Source organism: Emydura macquarii, unplaced genomic scaffold (assembly GCF_026122565.2).
Source record: "Emydura macquarii macquarii isolate MOO-44397 ecotype Brisbane River unplaced genomic scaffold, CSIRO-AGI_Emac_v2 contig_2975, whole genome shotgun sequence".
NCBI lineage: Eukaryota > Metazoa > Chordata > Testudines > Chelidae > Emydura > Emydura macquarii.
In genome coordinates, this window is record NW_027133112.1 from 2,255,507 (window position 1) to 2,274,954 (window position 19,448).

Consider the following 19,448-nt stretch of genomic DNA (forward strand, 5'->3'; position numbering starts at 1 on the left):
TTGAAGCTGTCAATATAAAGTCATAGTTCTCTCCAACTGATAGAAATTAAACATTGCCAGAATCTGTTAGAATTTGCAGGATCGCTCAGTGGAAGCATGTACTAGTGGTTAGAGCAGGGAACTGGGAAGTAGGGCTCCTGGGTTCTATTCCTGACTGCTGCTGACTGGCTATGTGACCTTGGCTATGTCATTTAACCTTTACCTCAGTTGACCTATTTGTAAAATGGAGACAGTAATACTTACTTACAATACTTTGTGTTGCTTGATTCAGGATGGCTCTATTATGTTAGAAAACAAAGGGAGACAATGGTTCCATGGTTGCTCTCAGAAGGAGCTCTAACACCTTGTTTTTGGAAGTGTAGCATGTATCCCACCTGCTTTCTGTCCTCTGACTGGTGAAGGAATAAGACCGTCCTACTGATTGTGGTCAGGGTATTATGGCTGATCCCTGCGCAGATGTAGACCTACTCTGGCCCTCTCATCTCCTTTGCACTTCGATGTAGGGCCAACATAAGCTAGTTCTTAATATGTACCAAGGGCTTTGAGATCATCAGGTGAAGGGTGTTAGATAATAATGATAAGGCAGAAAATAATGAAAGTGCAAAATATTAACAACAACAATATATTTTACAGACCTCAGTCAAGTATTTATTTTTTATAAAAATGAAAAAATTCTCCCCACCCAACCATGACAAAAATGCCTAGCCAACTAATCAAACTTATTTGCAATACATTTATAGGGGCATTGTAAAATGTTCAATACGGTCTTCATTTGGGCAACATGTCTTTCATTTTCTCATCACATTGCACTGGAAAGTGCCTTTTTTGGAAAGCCAAGGACGTAATTGAATACAGCATATGATGCAGGAGATGTAGGACTCTATTACTCACTGGACTTTGCAAGCGTCTCTCTTTCTTTTCCTCCTTCTTTGCTAGATCACAGTATGGGGTGGGAAGATGCTGTTCAGATCCATATCTGGACCAAATTTAGGGATTTGGGTTAAAGTCTGAAGCCCCTATTCAGCAAAGCACTTAAGCATGTACTTAACTTCAAGCTTTGGCTCCACCCACCAACGTGTCAGGTCACACAGCTGTGTCTATGAGGAACAGGAAGTAATCTGTGCATGATATAAAACTGGGGCAGATAACTTCCCTTTGGGATCAAAGGGGAAACTAGGAACTAGATTGTTACTACTCGAGTCTCAACCTGTTTCCTGGCCTGCTCCTAGAGTAGTGCAGCTAAGCTCTGTCATTTACTTGGAGCTTGTGCCAAAGCCACAATTGAGCCGTAATTATTCTAAAGCCTGAGTTATGCACTTTTTCAGACTGGTATAACTATTTCTGTTAGCACTATGATTCTTTTACTGAAATAGTTATACTGGGACAATCCTTAGTGTGGATGCAGTTATACTAGTATAAAGATGCCTTTTGTCAGTGTAGCTTATTCGCCTTCTTATATGGGAATAGCTATAACGGTATGTGCTTTTATACCTTTATACCAATATAATTGGGTTCACAGTCAGGGTGGCATAGTGGTATAATTACAGTGATATAACTTCCATGTGTAGACAAGGCCTAAGAGAGATATTCCTTAGATGAAATATCTAGGGCCCAGGGAGTTCCACGTATTGAATGCATATGAGATCTTTGAATATGCAGTAAAAGATCTTGTAAACATTTAAACAAATTGAAACATCCCAATTTTGTAATAAACAACATACATTTTAGGTGACCAAAAGTGAACTTTGCTCTCAATTTTATAGCTCTCTTCTGTCAGATTTGTTTCTTCCTGGCATTTGCAAAAACACCCACACACCACTCTTGACCTCCTGATAGGGCAGTCTCTTTACTGAGGATCTAATTTAACTATTTTGTGACATACCCTTTCCGCTAAAGCAGTCATTTCCAGCTCCAGGGCCATCAATCAATTTTCCAGGAACACAGTAAGAACACAAGGCTGTAGTTCACCTAAGACCACTTCCTCTTGGGTCTCAATCACGTTAAAGGTCTTGCAAACAGCTACTTTTAAACTTGCGTTTCACTGAACAGAATTATATAACTCCAAAGAACTTATATAGAGGGGCTCAAAGTTGGGAGTTAACTTTAGGCTTCCCACATGCAACATCTCCTTCCACTAAGAACTATTTTTTATAGTGGAAGGATATATTTAATATGTTTTTTCCCCAGACAGCTGTTTAAGTTAATTAAATCTATTAAGTTATATCATTACAACATTATAAGACTTCAGGTCATATTTTATCAGACCATTAATGCAGAATGCCTTCATACGGTTGAAGGCATGAGGCTAGAATGCACCTGATTCATGTATTCATGGATCAATATATCACATGTATTTTTGAATTGCTTAATGCTATATGGTGCTGTAAGTCAACAGAATCAATTCATACCTATCATTTATTAGGTGTGGATAGTTATCTTATTGCTGTACAAGACACATGTAGAGAGATTTTGCCATCTATTCTCAGGTTGAGTAGCCCCCTTGGCACCTCATTGAGTAAGGTACTAAAGGTACTACTTAACACGAGTAAAGATTATAGAATTAGGCCCCAAAAGGAGCAGTCCCTGCCTTGAAGAACATACAATCTAAATGAATGATACAGAGATGGCAAGGCAAACCTGGAAGCCAGAGGGAACAACTTGGAGGGATATTTTTTGTTTGTTTTGATTAATTATGGGTATTACTGCAGAAGTGAAATCTAACGTAACTTTTCCAATAGCCTTATAATCAAATACTTTTATATATTTATCTAAAATGAAGACAAAAATATCTCCTTCCTAAAAAGCAACCCCTGTAGGTACAGCATTTAAATTGGCAAGACAATCTGAGAAACCTGACTTTGCATCAGTTATGTGGAGGATGTTGCATTGTCTTCTGATTGTGAGAAAACAATTAGAGCATCCCAGCTATTTCTATCTTGATTAACAAGGATTACTGGGACTTCAAAAGAAACTGAATGGGACTTAGACATCCAACTCCCACTGAATGGAATTTGGGGATCTCCTTTGGAAATCCCAGCCCACATGTAATCCCCCTCAGCATTCACTGAAGTTATGCACATGCAAGGGATATCCTTGTGCATGCAGATAAGAATATATATCTTAGTCTTTATTCCTACTGGTTTTTCAGCATCCAGGAACAGTAAATTCAGCCCTATTCAATAAGAAATGAGCCAGCCAGCAAAAACACAATTTCTAAATTATGTGCTGCAGACAACAGCACGGTTGCATGATAATATAATTTAACACAGCAGAGGTGCATTTATTTCCATCTCTCTGCACAGAAAAATAAATACTTTGAACCAACTTGCCAAAATACCTGCCTTGTTTGGCAGTCTAAGAAATCTTCAGACTTGCTCAAAGAGGAAATCTGATCTCTCTCTTTATGCCTGTGAACAAGCTATCATAGCCCTCTAGTCCAGCAAATAAACTGTCTGCAGTGGAGGATGCTGTGATGAATAATCATGCAGTAGTCTCTCTGTAATGGTACCAGTTTTCCACCAGAAATCAAACGTCTCCACGTTACATTCAGCTATCTGAAGTATATTTTATTTTATATTGTTGTAGTCTATTGTATTTAATGAAAAACGTATTGTGATCCAGCACCAGGAAGTGGCTGTTTATAGCTGTGTTTTGTGGAAAACACAGTTAAAGCCCTGGTCTACACTTAGCTGGAGATTCGGCGGCAGTTGACAGGAGTTACGCAAGCTACTCAGAGTAACTTGCGTAACTCCCGTCAACTGCTGCCGAATCTCAGAGTAGCTTGCGTAACTCCTGTTGACTGCTGTGCTTCCATTCTGTGTATTGTCTTCACTGCAAGTTCCCGTTGACGCAGCGCTACACTACTTGAGGGGGTGGTTTTACTCAGTCAACTTCCTGATCAATTGAGTGGGTCTACACTGACGGCTCAATCGATTGAGAAAGATCGATCTGGCGGTAGCGACTTTGCCGCTGTCAGTGTAGACATACCCAAAGATTAGAAACAGGAGTAAAATTGGTTGCAAGTGGATCCAAGAACATATCTTGTAAAATAGCCCAAAAATTCACACCTTATCCTTTCTCCTGATCTTAATTTTAGTCTCTCTCTCTCATCTTTCTGAACAATTCCTTTGACAAACACCTGACTATATCTACTGCATTGAAATCTAACTTATTGAACTTTTATTCATTGCTCTGAACTTGTGGCCACCTCTTATACTATTGTGCAATGGACCTATTTCGGAATGTAGCCATTGGACACTAGAAGTTAGATACAGTGGAATGTGTTCTCACTTGAAATTGACAACCTGGGTCTGGAAAAAGTGAGAGCTGAGATAATTTGAGCAAAATCACCAAAACAAACCTGGGGAACGAGGGGTGTGCATGCATGCATTTAAAAAACATTTCTTTTTAAGATTGAGTTATGTCTGGTTAATTACTCCTACTTGATCTGGGTTCTGCTTTGTCTGCACTCAACAGGTTTGATGTTATTCCCCTGACTCATGGGAGCCTCAGATGTCTGAAAAATCTTTGCTGAGCTGTTTTTTGTCCTTCATTTAATTTTACGTGATCCAGGCTTCCTAGAGTCAATAATGTGTGATACTTGTGATTCACAGAAGACACAGGGTATTTGTGATTTGAAAACAACAGCTAGCATGAACAAAGAAGAAACGGCTTCATGTTTCTGATTTGTCAGAAGGAGATGATGGGAAATAGGACAGATCTTGGATTGGACACAAAGAAGGCTGGGGCTTAAGAAGCAAGAGCACCATCATGTCGGGCGTTGAGATAAGGCCCGAGCCAATGCCCACTGACATTGATAGGACTCTTGCCATTGACTTCAGTAGGAGGTGGATCAGATCCACAGAGAGCAAAAGTTACAACGTGCAGCCCAAGAGATCAGGCAGGGACTGACTCATTGCACTCAGAGAAAGAGAAGAGAGTCAGTAACACAAAGCATGACTGGGATTCATATCAAAGACATTAAATGGGATGGATGAAACTGGGAAAGGAAAAGGATCTGGTTGAGTGGAAGGAACGATGTTGGGATGAAAGAAAGATGAAAGGAGCAAGTAGTCTTCAAAAGTTTGGCTATATGTCAACACTTTACCAGGCTTATCCAAAGTTTTTCCATTAAAACAGTAAGTCTTAAAAATCAGTTCCAATCTTCAAGAAAATGAAACTCCAATGTTGTATTACCAAAGGGACCTAATGGAAGTTAAACTTGTAATCTCTTATGCAGAGAGGTCCCTACCCTCCATGTGCTGCTAGGTGCTTTGGCATAGCATCTGCTCTTTGGTTGGGAAGATGAATCAGTGGGTTTCTTTGAAGTCAGTGCAGCCATGAATTGTAGAATGATTTACATGACCACTTTTCTCTTGGAAACTAAGTCTCCGAGACTAATCTCCAAGAGAAAAGTCATCATCTAAATCACTCTTCACAACTCAAGGCTACATTGGTTTCAAAGAAACCTACTGACTTATCTTCCCAGCCAAAGAGCAGACACGGCACCAAAGCACCTAACTGTGCATGGAAGACAGGGAAGAAAGTGTGTGTGAGGCAGGGATGAGTGAGGAGAACTTGGGAATCTTTCTGGTTAATGATTTGGAAAATAAATCGATCAATTGATAAAAACAATCTAAACTTTATGGTAAATTTATGGTAAATGTAAAAGTGCAAAATGTAAAAGACCAATCCATCAAAATACTGGCATTATGAAGTATACAACAAACTATGTGGAAATGGGAAAAATGTCATAACTCTACATTCAGTTCAAGGGATTATTTGTTTTATGGCTCCTTGACAACATCCTCATTCCTTCTGCTCCAGTCCATACTTAGAATGAGCCTTCTATGATAGATTTATATTTACAAGGAAGGAGAGTTGGAGGAGCACCATGCCACAATTTTAGCAACAGTCCTTCCTCAACAGCGGAAAAAGTAGAGGGAGTGAAATTAAGCTTTACATGACCTGAATTAATCATTGATTGGATTTATTTTTAAAGTCTGTATGAAATACATTTCAGATCTATGGGCAGTAGAAATTGCTGAGCTATTTTTGTGTCAGAGATAATTCAATTTCAAATTATAACTATTATAATGATTATGGAATCTATGCAATTTGTACACCTACGGTTTATGTTGCGGCATAAACATTTTATGAATTGCGGCTATATAGCCCACATTTCCAACACATAAATGGTATGAGAGATCTGTAATTCTGATTATTTTGCCTCAAATGATGACACTTTCAGGTACAGCTCAGGGTTCAAAGTCATCTGTACAAACGAATCAGGACGACTTTTGATTACAATTTTTTTTTGTGCCACGTGACAGCCTTGGAAGCAGAAATTTTCTACTTATACACAAAAGCAACAGCAGGATAAGACAAGCTTCCCTGAACTGACACAACAATGTCTGTCAACAATGACCTGGAGAAACAGTCTCTAGGACTGAGAAAACAGTGCAAGATCCAGTTAGTCCATGGCCTATCAGCTGAGACAGACAACTGAGATGTGTCTACTTGACCAAGAACACCAATATATGCTATCAAACAGCCACTTATAACAATTTCGGCAGGATTTGAGCCAGTGACCTAGAAATGAAGGATTGGAGATCTCATTTCCAAGACCTTGAAGCCCTCTAGTCTCCTGGATTGTTTGCTTTTGAACATATGGCTACTTAATCATTTTTACCAATAACAGAAAAGTAAAATGATCATGGTACTATGTGGTTTTTCAGCATTGTTATAAAACTTGTATTGATATGAGAACTTAGTCATATGTACAACAGATACACTGGCAATGAGTGATTTTCTAGTATGTAGCTTTATGGTGTATCTTTTATTAGTACCATACCTGGAAAAGAGCATTGTTTCTCTGATACCAATTACTGTACTTACACTAACAAGAAAACAGTGTAGTCATGAACAGTAAGTGTTCTAGCTAATAACTTTTAAAGGTTACCTTTAAATCCCCACTGAATTCAACTACAAAAGACATAATGATTTCTTGCTGAGTTCAGCATTAAAAAGTTATTACCAGCCTTTAAGGCTTAATTTTATGATAATGTTTCTATGAAACACAGAATTCTGAGTAAATCAAGATTTTCTCTCTATTTTCATTATGAAATTTGGATAGTCATATTATCTAAGTTAAGGGTGAAAAATATTTCTGTTCAAGGTGGCAAAAAGATTACTCATGCACAATATTTATGCATGAAAAGAAGAAAACCCAGTTTGACTTTCAGATCCCAGGTTATGTTTGCAGGGCTTGGCAATATGATAAAAAAATCTTTTGACAAATAATCCTAACACATTTGAAATGGAAATCATTGAGAGACAATAAACATGGAACTACAAAGCTATTTGCACTTTTTCACAGAAGAACTACACTTCAGTGTTATGACCCTTTCGGGAAAAAAATTCCTAGAATGATTATGAAAATATTATAAGGATAAAATACAGAATATATGTTATGAGAATATATTACAATGATTTCATATGGTGTCCAATTATAACAAGGCCTGTTTTGCCTTGTTTCCATGCATGCCTAATGACAAAGCTTTCACTAGCAACATAAAAGTGGCCAGATATATAGATATGAATGACCTTTCGTTAATATGTGATGCACTTTGGCATCCATGAGGATAACATTTTAAAATTTGGGTGCTTCAAGTTATTATGTATCTACAAGGGTTTGTGTATGCTGGGATAGCAAGGAAAGTTAATCAAAATTAATTTAAAGGTGTCAATTTGAAGTGAATTAGTTAAACTGTATTAAAACCCCATGCATACACTCTAATTCAGAATTAAAGTGACCCTAATTTAGTATAGTTTAATTCACTTTGCAAGTGAATTAAGACAAATCGAATTGAGGCCTCTTTAATTCTGAATAACAGCACTCACACAGGGACTTAATGTTTAACTAACGCACTTCAAATTCAGACCTTTAATTAATTTGGATTAATTTTCCTGAGTATCCCCATGTAGACAAACATATGTTTGAAAATCCTGGCTCTGAAGTTGAGAATACTCCCCAGCTGAAGTGAAATCCAAAAAGTGATATAGAAATATGATACACAAGGGCAGTATGGCATATGGCTAGGTAGATATATTGTTTTAGGCTCAGCTCTTATTGTTAAGTCATGAAGTGTCTGTCATTCTTTCTAGAATACTTAACTTATGTGAACGAATATAGAACAAATATAAAACATCTTTGCTAATTTCCTTCGTTCTTTTAAACTGTGTAAGCATCAAATATTATCTAAATTAATCTAAGAACAAACTCAAAATTAGTAAAAAAGAAACCAAACACTGGAAATACCTTTGTGACGGGCAGTTCCTTGGATTTAGACTCAAAGAGGTGCTCCAGTTTGGAAGTGTCCACCTTAATGGGTTCCAGTTTCGACCACAGGAATTCTTTACAGCGTTTGTTATTTTTACACTGCCACTCAAATGGCCGTACTTCATTCCAAAACAGACGGATGGTTTTCTTCTTCTTCATGAATGCTGGCTGACCCCTAGAAACCTGGGGTGACCCTAAACCCTGAGGAGTGCTGAATAGTGGAGGAGGAGCCAATAAATTACCAGAGGTTGGAGGTGGACATCCAAACAGTGGTGGAGGCGGTGGAGGAGGCAAACCCAAAAAGGAAGGTGGAGGTGGGGGTGGGGGAATTAGGGAGTTCCCAGGACCCATATCACTGTCCAACACATCTACATCATCCTCATCCCTCAAATCTGTAAAATCCATGTCTTTGATTTTAAGTTCTCTAGGATTAGCCATGAGTTGATCCCAAATGTAGTCAGATTCGTTCTTTGGCTGTGCCGGTGTTTTCTCAGGGACCTTTTCATCGAGCTCGCCCTCAGGCAATACTATCCCCTTGGCCAGCTCACCACAGTTGAATTTTTCTGCAAATGCTTTCACGCTGCCTTGGTTGTCTAGATTTCCAATCTCCATCTTTTTGACACTTTCATCTTTGGCCTGTTTGCTGGCCTGCAGAATAGAGATCCTATTGGCTAGGCTGGTGATTGACTCATCACTTTCCTCCGTCTCCTTCTTTTCCTCCTCCTTCTCCTCCAGCTCTTTCTCCTCTTCATCCTTGGGCTTCTTGTTATGAGCATACAACATGTCCAGCATGAACCGTTTGTTGTTGAGAATTTTGGTGCACTGCTCATTCACACCAGCATCCTGAATGGTCTGTGACCACGGACCTGTAATCACACATATACATATACAAACAATGAATGGAAAAGCACCAGGGTGCCAGGAACCCTAAAAATGGCATGGAAATGTCTTTGGTGATACATGTACAATTATAATATGAAACTGAATAAAGGGAAATTTGGAAATGATATGTAAGCAATTGCACAGATATGTAGCCTGATTCTGTAATTTGCTGGGTATTTCTCTGAGAAGTGCGTAGCAGCCATTCAAGCAATGGAAGCTGAAGAAGCTCAGGACATCTCAGGAAGTACACAGTGACTGTCAGGGCACAGACCAAACTGCTTCTTTGAGGTGCTCTTTTAATTTTATATATAAATTTTGATAATTACTCACTGAGGAGTTCTGGCCTAGGTTTTTTTAGTGGACACCTAAAATGGTCAGATTCTTTGACAGTCCATCAGTCCAAAGGCCAGAAAAGGCTAGATGGCACTTGCCCCTGTTTCCTGTGTCTCTGCTCTGGGCTAGGAGGATAAGTGGGAGGATTAAAACACTGTCAGAAGGCTGTTCTTGTGGTATTCATGACATGGCTGAAAACAAGTGTTACTCTAGGAAAGAGTGTTGTTTTTCCAGCCTGATTTTCGGGCCACCAGGATTTGTATATCCACCCACCCTGCCCTCCTCCACCATCACAACCACTGGCCAGGGGAGGGCAGCTTTAAATTCTGGCTGCTCTTAGCACAACTCCTGGGTGCTTTGGCCATATTCACCAGGGTGACCTCCTGGGTCTCTGGCAGAGTGAATTTGCACACAGAGCAACATTATGAAAATTATGAAAAACACCTAAATACCTGAGGCGCATAAGTCATATTTTCAAAAATAACTTAGGGTATGTCTATACTGACAGCGGCAAAGTCACCACCGCCAGATGGATCTTTCTGGATCGATTGAGCGGTCATTGTAGACCCACTCATTGATCAGGAAGTCGATTGAGTAAAACCACCCCCTCAAGTAGCGTAGTGCAGTGAAGACAGCGCACAGAAGGGAAGCACAGCAGTTGACGGGAGTTACGCAAGCCACTCTGCGTAGTTTGTATAACTCCCATCGACTGCCGCCGAATCTCCAGGTCAGTGTAGACCAGGGCTTAGACATTTAGGCTCCCAAGTCAGTAGGGTATTTTTGAAAATTGTAGCTGCTGACTACAATTACTGCCCTGCATTGAAACGACAATAAAATTTAAATATAGTGGCCTCTGCCCACTTCTCAGCAAGATTTAACAATACATATTGTGCACTGGTGTGGAGAAGTTACAAAATTAACTAGTGCATGAGACATCATCATAAATAATTAAAACCAAACAACAGTAAAACTGCCAAAATAAATGATCAAAGTAGGTTTCAGGATGCATTTTCCTGGCATTTAATAGCTCAACATTTTTACCATCCAGTGTGGGACACAATGTAGAAAGTATGTCCAAAATATGTGATATCTCCTTTTTTCAAAGGGCATTAAATGAGACCGGCCTTATTTCACCTTCAGTCTATTTTGAACAGATCATGAAAGTAATTCTTCAATACTTACCATGATTTTGTTTTTATTCTTTCTCTTCCTTCTTACATATTTAATCGATATATTTTTACTAACTAACTTTTAAAATTAAATTTTATAATTTATTTTTGTCTACTGTCTTCCTTCTCATTCCTTTGCTAGTCTCATTTTTTTTAGTCCTGTGCTTGCATTTTCTCTTGAGTTTCTTATTTATTTTTGTTTTTCCTTTTACTCTGCTGTCTTTTACTTTATGTTAGCTCTTTAAATGTAATGTCTTTATCAGTTGACTTATTTTCTTTCCATAACATCAAGCCCCTTCCATCTGCTCTGGTAAGTCTCCTCCTTGGCAAATTCAGTCATATAAATACTACAGGCAACAAACTCAAACTGATCTGGCTAAATCATTTGTTAAAGTAAGCTAATATGGGTTTAAAAAATTCACTATGCATGGGGAGTGGACTTGGGAAGGGAATTCCAACCTGGGTTTTTAATGTTGCATAGTTTATGACTCTATCCATACTGAGTTTTTAACCACACTTGAAGCTGAACCCAACGTTAAGAAAGATTCAGCTACAGATGAATGAGTTTTGTCCAGGATACAGACAGCCCCCGTCTTTCTTTACCTTTTACTTTCCTGCAGGCTCGACCTCTTTTCTGTCTCATTTTTCCCTTTGTGACAGATATGGCAACTTCCTGCAGTATCTTTGGGAGATCTTAGTGTATTAAATGTATCTATCATTGTAGGCCAGGGACTATATGTAATTCCATGGGGGAAGGTGACTACAGCTCCCTCAGGAACAAAGAACAGTGGGAGATGATTAGGCAAATTCACTCGGGCTGTAACATCTCCAGAGAGTTATCACCACTGGAGAGGCTCACATATACTAGCTCAAACTAGCTTCTCCAGAGGCCATCAAACAAAGAAAGGATTTTTGGGGAGAAATAGCCTGATTTTAAACTGATTTAGGACTCTGATCCGGCAAACAGAGAGGACCTCTGTCCAAGTTAGGCCTCAATCATTCCTGGGGAGGGTTGAAAGGATTTTGGCCATATAAGACTGATGGATGAGCACTGGTAAGCTTTTAGCATGCATATAGGAACATTTATTGGTTTTATATGTTTTCTCTGTAAAACTTTTACTTTAAGAATAAATGGGCTTGCTCATAAAGGGCTGCGTGGTAACTCGTAACTGCTGGCAATTATGCTATTCATAAGCCTTCAGAGAAAAAGCAAAGCACGGATGCTAGCCTGTTTAGGCAGTTTGGCTTGCTGGGGAATACAAGAATATATGCAGGGAACTGTACAGTCTAGAAAAACCCTGGTCAGGCGGGAGAGAGATGCAGGTCTCCTCCCAAAGGAGATGATGGCTGATGAGCTTGAAGTCTAGAGTGGGTGCCCTCAATGGACCACAGAGCAGAGAATACAGGTGCCATTGCCCTGAGCTGTGACACCCTTCATTCATCCCTTTTCTTCACGGTCCCATCTACAGGATTGCTCCCTCACTTTTTCTCTCTCCAAGATTTGTCTTCCAGATTTCTCCAAACCTGATTTCTCCAGACTGTCCTCCTCCCCTTCACTATGGATGTCACAAAGACCAATTCCTAATCAGATTTAATTCCCTAACTGTCCCAGAACTGTCCAAGATTTCCTACAGACTCCTTTCTATAAATCCCACAAGATTTGGCCCTCTCCAGATTCCCACCTTCTGTAGTCTCCCTAGATTTGATTCCTTTCCAATACTGCTCAATCAAAATTCCCTAACAGAGTTTGCACCTCTGTTTTAGTCTCCCAAGATCTACCTCAGTTTTCACTAGCCAAACAAGATGATCTCTGTAAAGCCTTCTGCTGTTGCTACTCCTGTATCGATTTTCCCCTCTTTCTCTCCACACTCCCTGCACACTGCTTCTCCTGGCCACTGCTTTGCAGTGCTACCTAGGAGGAGAGAGATTGGAAAAAGCATAGATCAGTGTGTTTGATGCTAAGGAAGGAGGAGCCAAAAACCAAACACTTCATTTCCTTGCCCCTGCTGTGTCTGGGCAGGCACAGCAATGTAATCCATGAATGACAGCTCCTTTCCTGGAATCTGAGAACTGTCTGAGAAAGCACAAAACCTTAGGAATGCAAAAATAACCCATGCAAACCAAGCACTCTGCTTGATTTCTAATTCTGTATTTATTCCCTTATTTGCTAAACTGCAAACTTCAGTAATTCACAACATATTAGGTCTCTCAAACCACAGTGCCTTTACTATACTGCTAAAACTTGTCAACTTTAAAAAGCTGGCCTTTCATTAAGCTGTAGTACACTACCAAAACAGTAACACAAAAGCATATGAGAGATGGATTCAGTGTGACAAGAAGTTAAAGTTCATCACATTGGAAACAGCCAGGACTAAAATGTGCTGAGTGTGAACAAATTTTGTAACCCATTCTCTCCTCGTTTACATTTGGACGATGCCACAGTGTGATGAGAGCCACACTCTGTTTCTTAGTCAGTACAGTATTTGCTGAGAACCAGCTGAGTAATCTGTAATACTGACAGTTAGCAACATCTTGACTACATGGAGAGGAGGAAGAAGAGGACAGTCTACAACCCCTATATGTTCAAAGCCTTTCATTATCTTTTCTAAAATGGAGGCTCTACCATCCTTAAACTGGTAGAGAAAGGGAGTGGTAGGAAGAGAGTGAGTGAGTGTGTGAGCTTTTATAATTTATTTCCTATGTTAGTCTCCGCACAGCCCTAAGCAATAACAGTGCAGGCATAAACAATGCCTCTTCCTATAAGCCACTTTTCATTATCTGCAATATAACACAACCTCTGCTGACCTCAAGGCAAGGGATCCAAATTTATGATAAGACTGTCCTTGAAGCTGGCTGTGCCCTTTTCAGGTGGAACTCTTGTCTCAAAGAGAGAAATTCGTTGGAACTAATTCCTCAACCCATCTTTTGGGTTTATATTTTTAAACAGACATTTATCTAGCCATCTTCTTCAAGGGTACTGTGGTATTCAGGAGCCATGGTTCCAGCCTTGACCATTGACATCAAGGGGAGTTGTGTGCACTGAAGAAAAGTAGAAGATGACCCTTAAATAATGAAGCAATAGTGAACCTGTAACATTTTAGTAACATGTTCCTGTAAAAAAGAGGTGGGGTTTGCCATCACAGGAAATTTTTAAATCAACATTGGATTTTTAAAAAAAGATATGCATTAGTTCAAAAAGAATTGTTTTGGGGACATTCTATGGCTTGTGTTACTCAAAAGGTCAGACTAGATGATCTGTCGTTGGAATCTATGAAAAAAATGTGAATGCCAGATGGCTGGCAATTTAACCACCAAGACATGATCTCTATGATTTCAAACAGTTCCTATTTCAGCAGGAAAGAGTGACTATATACTTCATATTTTATGATACTTAATTTATTTTAACACCTAAAATGTACCATTTAGAACAGTGCACTCTACTGCAGTGCCTCAATACGATTTAGAGGCCATTTAGATTACATTATAGCAATTCACTCAAGAGTAAATAATTGTATAAGAATCAGAATACTAAGGGTCAAAATCTGCCATTTAGTCAGAGGCATGGGCTGTTGGCCATGTGAAGTTGGACCTCCCAAGAGGAAATTTTAGGTGGCACAACCCCTTCCCCAGCAGGCTGAAGCCTAGTGTATATGTGCAGGCAGTGACATCCTTTAAGTATGCCTAGTAAATAGTCATTACTGCTGGCTATTGTGGAAGTGTTCTCTTTAGGACCATGTACTCCTCATGCCTTTCCCACCCAAGCCATGGTCAGTTTTTTCCAGGTCTATCAGCAACTTCAAAAAAGCATCTCCCTGCATTTCTGATATCTGACCAAGACAGGAAAGATGGAAGAAAAGAAAGAAATGTAGCACCTGGATAAGCACCTCACAGAATTTCCTATAGCATTAACATTAGGGCTAACAGTCATGATAGTGAATAGCATGGAGACAGGCATTTGCAATCTCATGACAAACTATCCTAGGGCTCTCAGACTATTGGAGACACCCAATTGAATTCACTGGGAGCTTTGGATGTAGGCTGGTGGCAGGAACAGTCTCTAACTAGTTAGTAAAATTAACCTTGAAGGAAGAAGAAATTTTTATTTTACTAAGGCCTGATTCTTCCGCTGCTCAGCACACACAAAACCCACTGAAGTCAATGGAGCTCCACAGACAGAGCAGCTATGGATTTGGGCCATAAAGAAAGAAGTACTAATGAAGGACAGGCTGAAAGGGTTTGTTTGTCGATTAGCTTTACACCAAAGCTGTTGATTTAACATATCCTTTATGGGAAAGCCTTCATGTATTGAAAAAGCTTCACTTTACCAGTTTCATTGTCACTGGTTAACTTGTCCTCTCTTTCTTCCCTCTCTAAAGTGCTGCTTGCTGAGGATATGCTGGATGCAGAACAGTTGTCTTTTTCGTTCACTTCCTCATTCTGCCTCTCTTTTTCACTGAGTATTGCACTTTCTTCTGGCTCTCGCTCAGGACCTTGCTCCACCTCACTCTCTGGTCCCACCTCCGTAGCCTCTACTTCCTGTGGTGTCTCCGTTCCCTGCTCGGCCTCTGCCTCAGTTTCCTGTTCTGGTTCTGTCTCTGGCTCAGGTTCTGGTTCAGGTTCACTGGCACTCACTGGTGGAGAGAACAATGGAGAAAAAGATTCACTTAACAACAATTTCTCTTGGTCGCCAAATGAGTGAGATGTGAAAAATTTATGAGTGACTTTTTTGTCCACGGAGAGTCTAGCTTTATGAGCGAGAGATTGCTGATCATTGTTGTGAAGACAGCACCAAACATGGGTGTAACGGGACAGGTCTTGCTTGATTTATGTTCGCTTACAATCTGAACCAAATCCGTTATTTTTTACATACAGTTCATCGGAAGTTTGGTTATTGTGGTCATCAGAAAGAGTTGGACCATTAGGAAATGAGCATCCAATCTATGTCGAGCAATGAAAGCTCAATACATAGACTGAGTTATGAGGAATGATTTAAACAAAAAGTAGGTAGAGAATAGCAATGCCTTTTCGTTGAATCCCCTGGAATTTCTGAAGGAATTTTTATGTGACTTCTTTTTCACCTGATGTGGACTGCTTCGACAAAAAGATATAAATGTTAGTTTTACAAGCATGGTAAATGGCACAGTCTGGAAATGACAGTGTCATACATTTGGTTGACAGAAAGCATATGTTTTTCATGCATATTTACTTCATAATAGCCACATCAAAACTGAACTGAGCTTCCAACTGCTTGGCATATGGCATAAATTTAGCTTCCAATTGGATGGCATATGGCATAAATTTAGCTTTTAATTGGTTGGCAGATGGCATACATTGTTGATGGTGCACTTGGTTTCCTCCTCCTTGCTTTATCACTGACACAGTGAAATTCAGTCATTCACCTTTATAGTTTTCAGCTGAAACAGCAGATTTTTACATGCAAGAATTTTTGTTATTCTGTGAAGGCACTGGAAAGTATCCATACATATTCACATCAAGCAGCCCACAACTCTCGGCAAATTGAAATGGCCATGCAAAAGTGATGAAAATGCACATGCATATTAGGTTTGCACAGTCGTCGCATCATCTCTGTGTTATATCTTGTGAAGATGGTTGAACTACAATACCTTAATCATATTAGATTTTTTCCCCTTGTTGCATACTTTTCATTTACAATATGCCAATATACACTTCAGGACCTGTAGTGGTTTCTGGACTCAGCTACGTATGACATGACATTTTCTGAGAACTAAAGAGACTAGAATTCAATTGAGCCTTTGGGTGAAAGACTGTAACATGGAAGTGCAATCTAAAAATTTCAGTCCTTTAGAGAAAAGGTAAATAGATTTAACCTGAGAAAGCAAATGCACAAAACAATGGAGGTAATGAGGATTCTCTAAGTTTCTCTCATTCTCAGTACACAGGCATTTCACATCCTGAGACAAAAATTCAGCCATGTTTTCTAAGAATGCATGCTTGTACGTTGAATTAAGCCTATCTTTATCTTTCTGTGAAACACGCCTTTCCAGATCACATGACTAAACCTAAAAGACAGTGTTCAGTAATGTGGTTTTGGTATTGTAATATCCCTAATTTCACACTTCCTACTAAGTATGATTTTTTTATTTGTAAATGATAATAAAGGTTATGAGTGAAGTCCCTTGAAGATAATGTGGCCAGGATGTCACCCTGTCTAAGTCTCTGCATCATATCTAAGGTGTCTCACACCCATGCATTACCCCAGAGAAAATCAGCATTACATATAGAACTGATCTAGCTCCATTAATTGGGTGAATAATTTGAACTACAGAGTGGACATTTGAGCCACAACTCACAGAGCATAGGGAAACTACTATCTCTTTTCAAGATAAGCCAGAAATACAATACTGCTGAGGTACAACCTTTGATGTCCTTAAGAAGTCAGGTTGTGTCATATAGCTGAGCACTGAACTAACATGATACTGAGATATTTGAGGGAATCTATGAATTTGCCACCTTGTAATGATAAGTGATTACAATATATGCAGATGCTACAATCATCAGCCCACCTTTATACAACTGGCACACAGAGTAGAACTTTCAACCTTTCAAACTTTCCTGACCATGGTTAGGAGGTTGCAACAGAGATTTTAGTTTAACAGGAGAAAGAATTGGGAATATCTGATTAATGTTTAGGAGCTGAATAAACTAAACATAAAATAGCTTAGAAGAGGTTTTACAGTTTCTATGCATTTGGAATATTTCCTGTGTAGTAGATGGAAGTGGTACATTAATACAAGCCAATATATAACTAAGTGTAAATAGCAATATAGTATCTTGGAGTATGTTATTTATTTCCTCTAGTTCAGGGAGTGCCTAGTATTCTGACCTTTCTAATGCTGTAATACACAGAACAGCACTGCCAGAACAGAAGATGGAAATTCTGTTACTCAGCTACCTTGATGGTGTCTCACTAGCTTTTGAGATAGTGTCAAATGATGCAAAATATACCAAAACAATATAAGTAATAATGTAAATTCACCAAAACTTCTGTCAATGAAACCCCAAAATACTAAATATTCAACATGCATCACAGACAGAATAAAAATAGTGAGCTCACCATACATTTATCTCTTGCAGTTGCACTATATATTAAATGTAATGGTCATGTTGATATTGTAGAGAATATATACTGATGTGATAAACTTCATTCCTAGCAGATGTTTATTTGGTAAAATTAATTGTTGGTTTCAGTCGAGCATCTATTGGACCAGTTTTCACATCAGAAAAACCATGAGAATATGCAATCTTGCACAGTGTAGAGACCAAGACTAAAAAAGTAAACATCCTCTGATCCCTATAGATGAGCCCTCCAGATATGTGTTGAAGCATACTGGTAGGCCAAGGCAGGGATGCACGCATTGTCACACTAGTAGCAATGCATTTACAATTATGCTTCTGACATAAAGGATTTGGTTTCAAGAGGAAAGACTTTGATTTACATTTGGACTAATGGCAGCAAAGTAGGTTTTCCTGAAGTACTGGAAGGGCAATGCCACTGTGAATATAGTGCTTATCATGTTTTTACCTCAGATTCATTTTGTGTGTGTGTGTGTGTGTGTGTGTGTGCAGTGCTTGTTAAGATCAAGTTGAGTTTACTAAAGTTTATGGAATAGTTGTAACTTCCCCTTGGTAACATTTAAACCACTTTCCCTTTCTATCAAAATTCGATTTTATTTAATTTTTACAATTAAAACAAATTGGGTGAATAAGTTACTTTCTTTAATTGAACGGGAGTTTGAGGTTGGATATACAAACAGGAGGGAGTCTGAAGAGATTTTAAGATGCATGGTGTTTTGTATCATTTGTCTAGTTATGTTTCTGCAAAAAATGAAACAATACAAATCTACTACAGGAAGAGAAAAGTGAGGCATTGACAGAGGAGTGAATGCTGGAGTTGCAGAGTTTCCAAGAAGTTATGAAACCCCACTACTATCAAGTTCCAAGATGGAAGCTGTGAGTGCTGGACTGCAGGTGTTTAGATTTCCATTGCTGCTGCTGCTGAAAGACTAATCAGCACTGTATAATTCCAAAGTAAAAGTCAGGAAGCTGAATTTCTTAAAACCTAAAAATTATTAGCTGTATTCAGAAGACCTAACATAATTCAGATGGATTCCACTGTATAAGATTGTTAATGTACACAGTCCTACCTTCTCTCACCCATCCTCAATGTATATCTAACCTAACCAACACCAGTCTCAGTATAACACCCACACCTCATCCCCTAGTGGCTTTTCCTCTCTCCTCGACCTACCCTAATCCTTGATTTATCCCTCTCTCTTTTCCCCTCCATCTTTCTCGCATGACTCCCAACCCTGCATGTGACTCTACCAACTCACAACAGTGGTTGGGCAAGAAACTGCAGACATCATCGGATACAATGGCTCCCAACCTGCCTGGCAGCTGCTTCTCTTTTCAGCACTAGCAGGGACATGGACTAGCTGACCTCTCTAGAGCCTGTGATTCCCACATATGCTGCCTCCTTATCATCCAAGGGATGCTTTATGAGCCTGGGGGAATAGCCAGCAAGCAGACCTATGAGTGGACAAATGGACAAGTTAACACAAAACAAACAAAAAGCTTGGGCTGAAGTCCAGCTTTGGCAGTTCCACTCTTAGGCCCGCAGAGATTCCACTCTTAGGAGAGCTCCCCCCAGGCCCTAGATTCCTCTGATTAAGTGGGCCACT

At 39.3% G+C, this 19,448-nt stretch overlaps 1 protein-coding gene across 11 annotated transcripts in view; it reads right to left on the reverse strand.

Moving 5' to 3' along the window:
* FHOD3 (formin homology 2 domain containing 3) overlaps positions 1-19,448 on the reverse strand; it is a 586,676-nt gene that overhangs the window by 91,421 nt on the left and 475,807 nt on the right. For all 11 annotated transcript variants that reach the window (XM_067569969.1, XM_067569968.1, XM_067569967.1 and 8 more), the window contains 2 exons: positions 15,051-15,356; positions 8,321-9,207 (listed from right to left, as the gene is read on the reverse strand). In XM_067569969.1, coding sequence (XP_067426070.1) covers positions 8,321-9,207; positions 15,051-15,356 — 1,193 coding nt within the window. The remainder of the gene's footprint in view (positions 1-8,320; positions 9,208-15,050; positions 15,357-19,448) is intronic.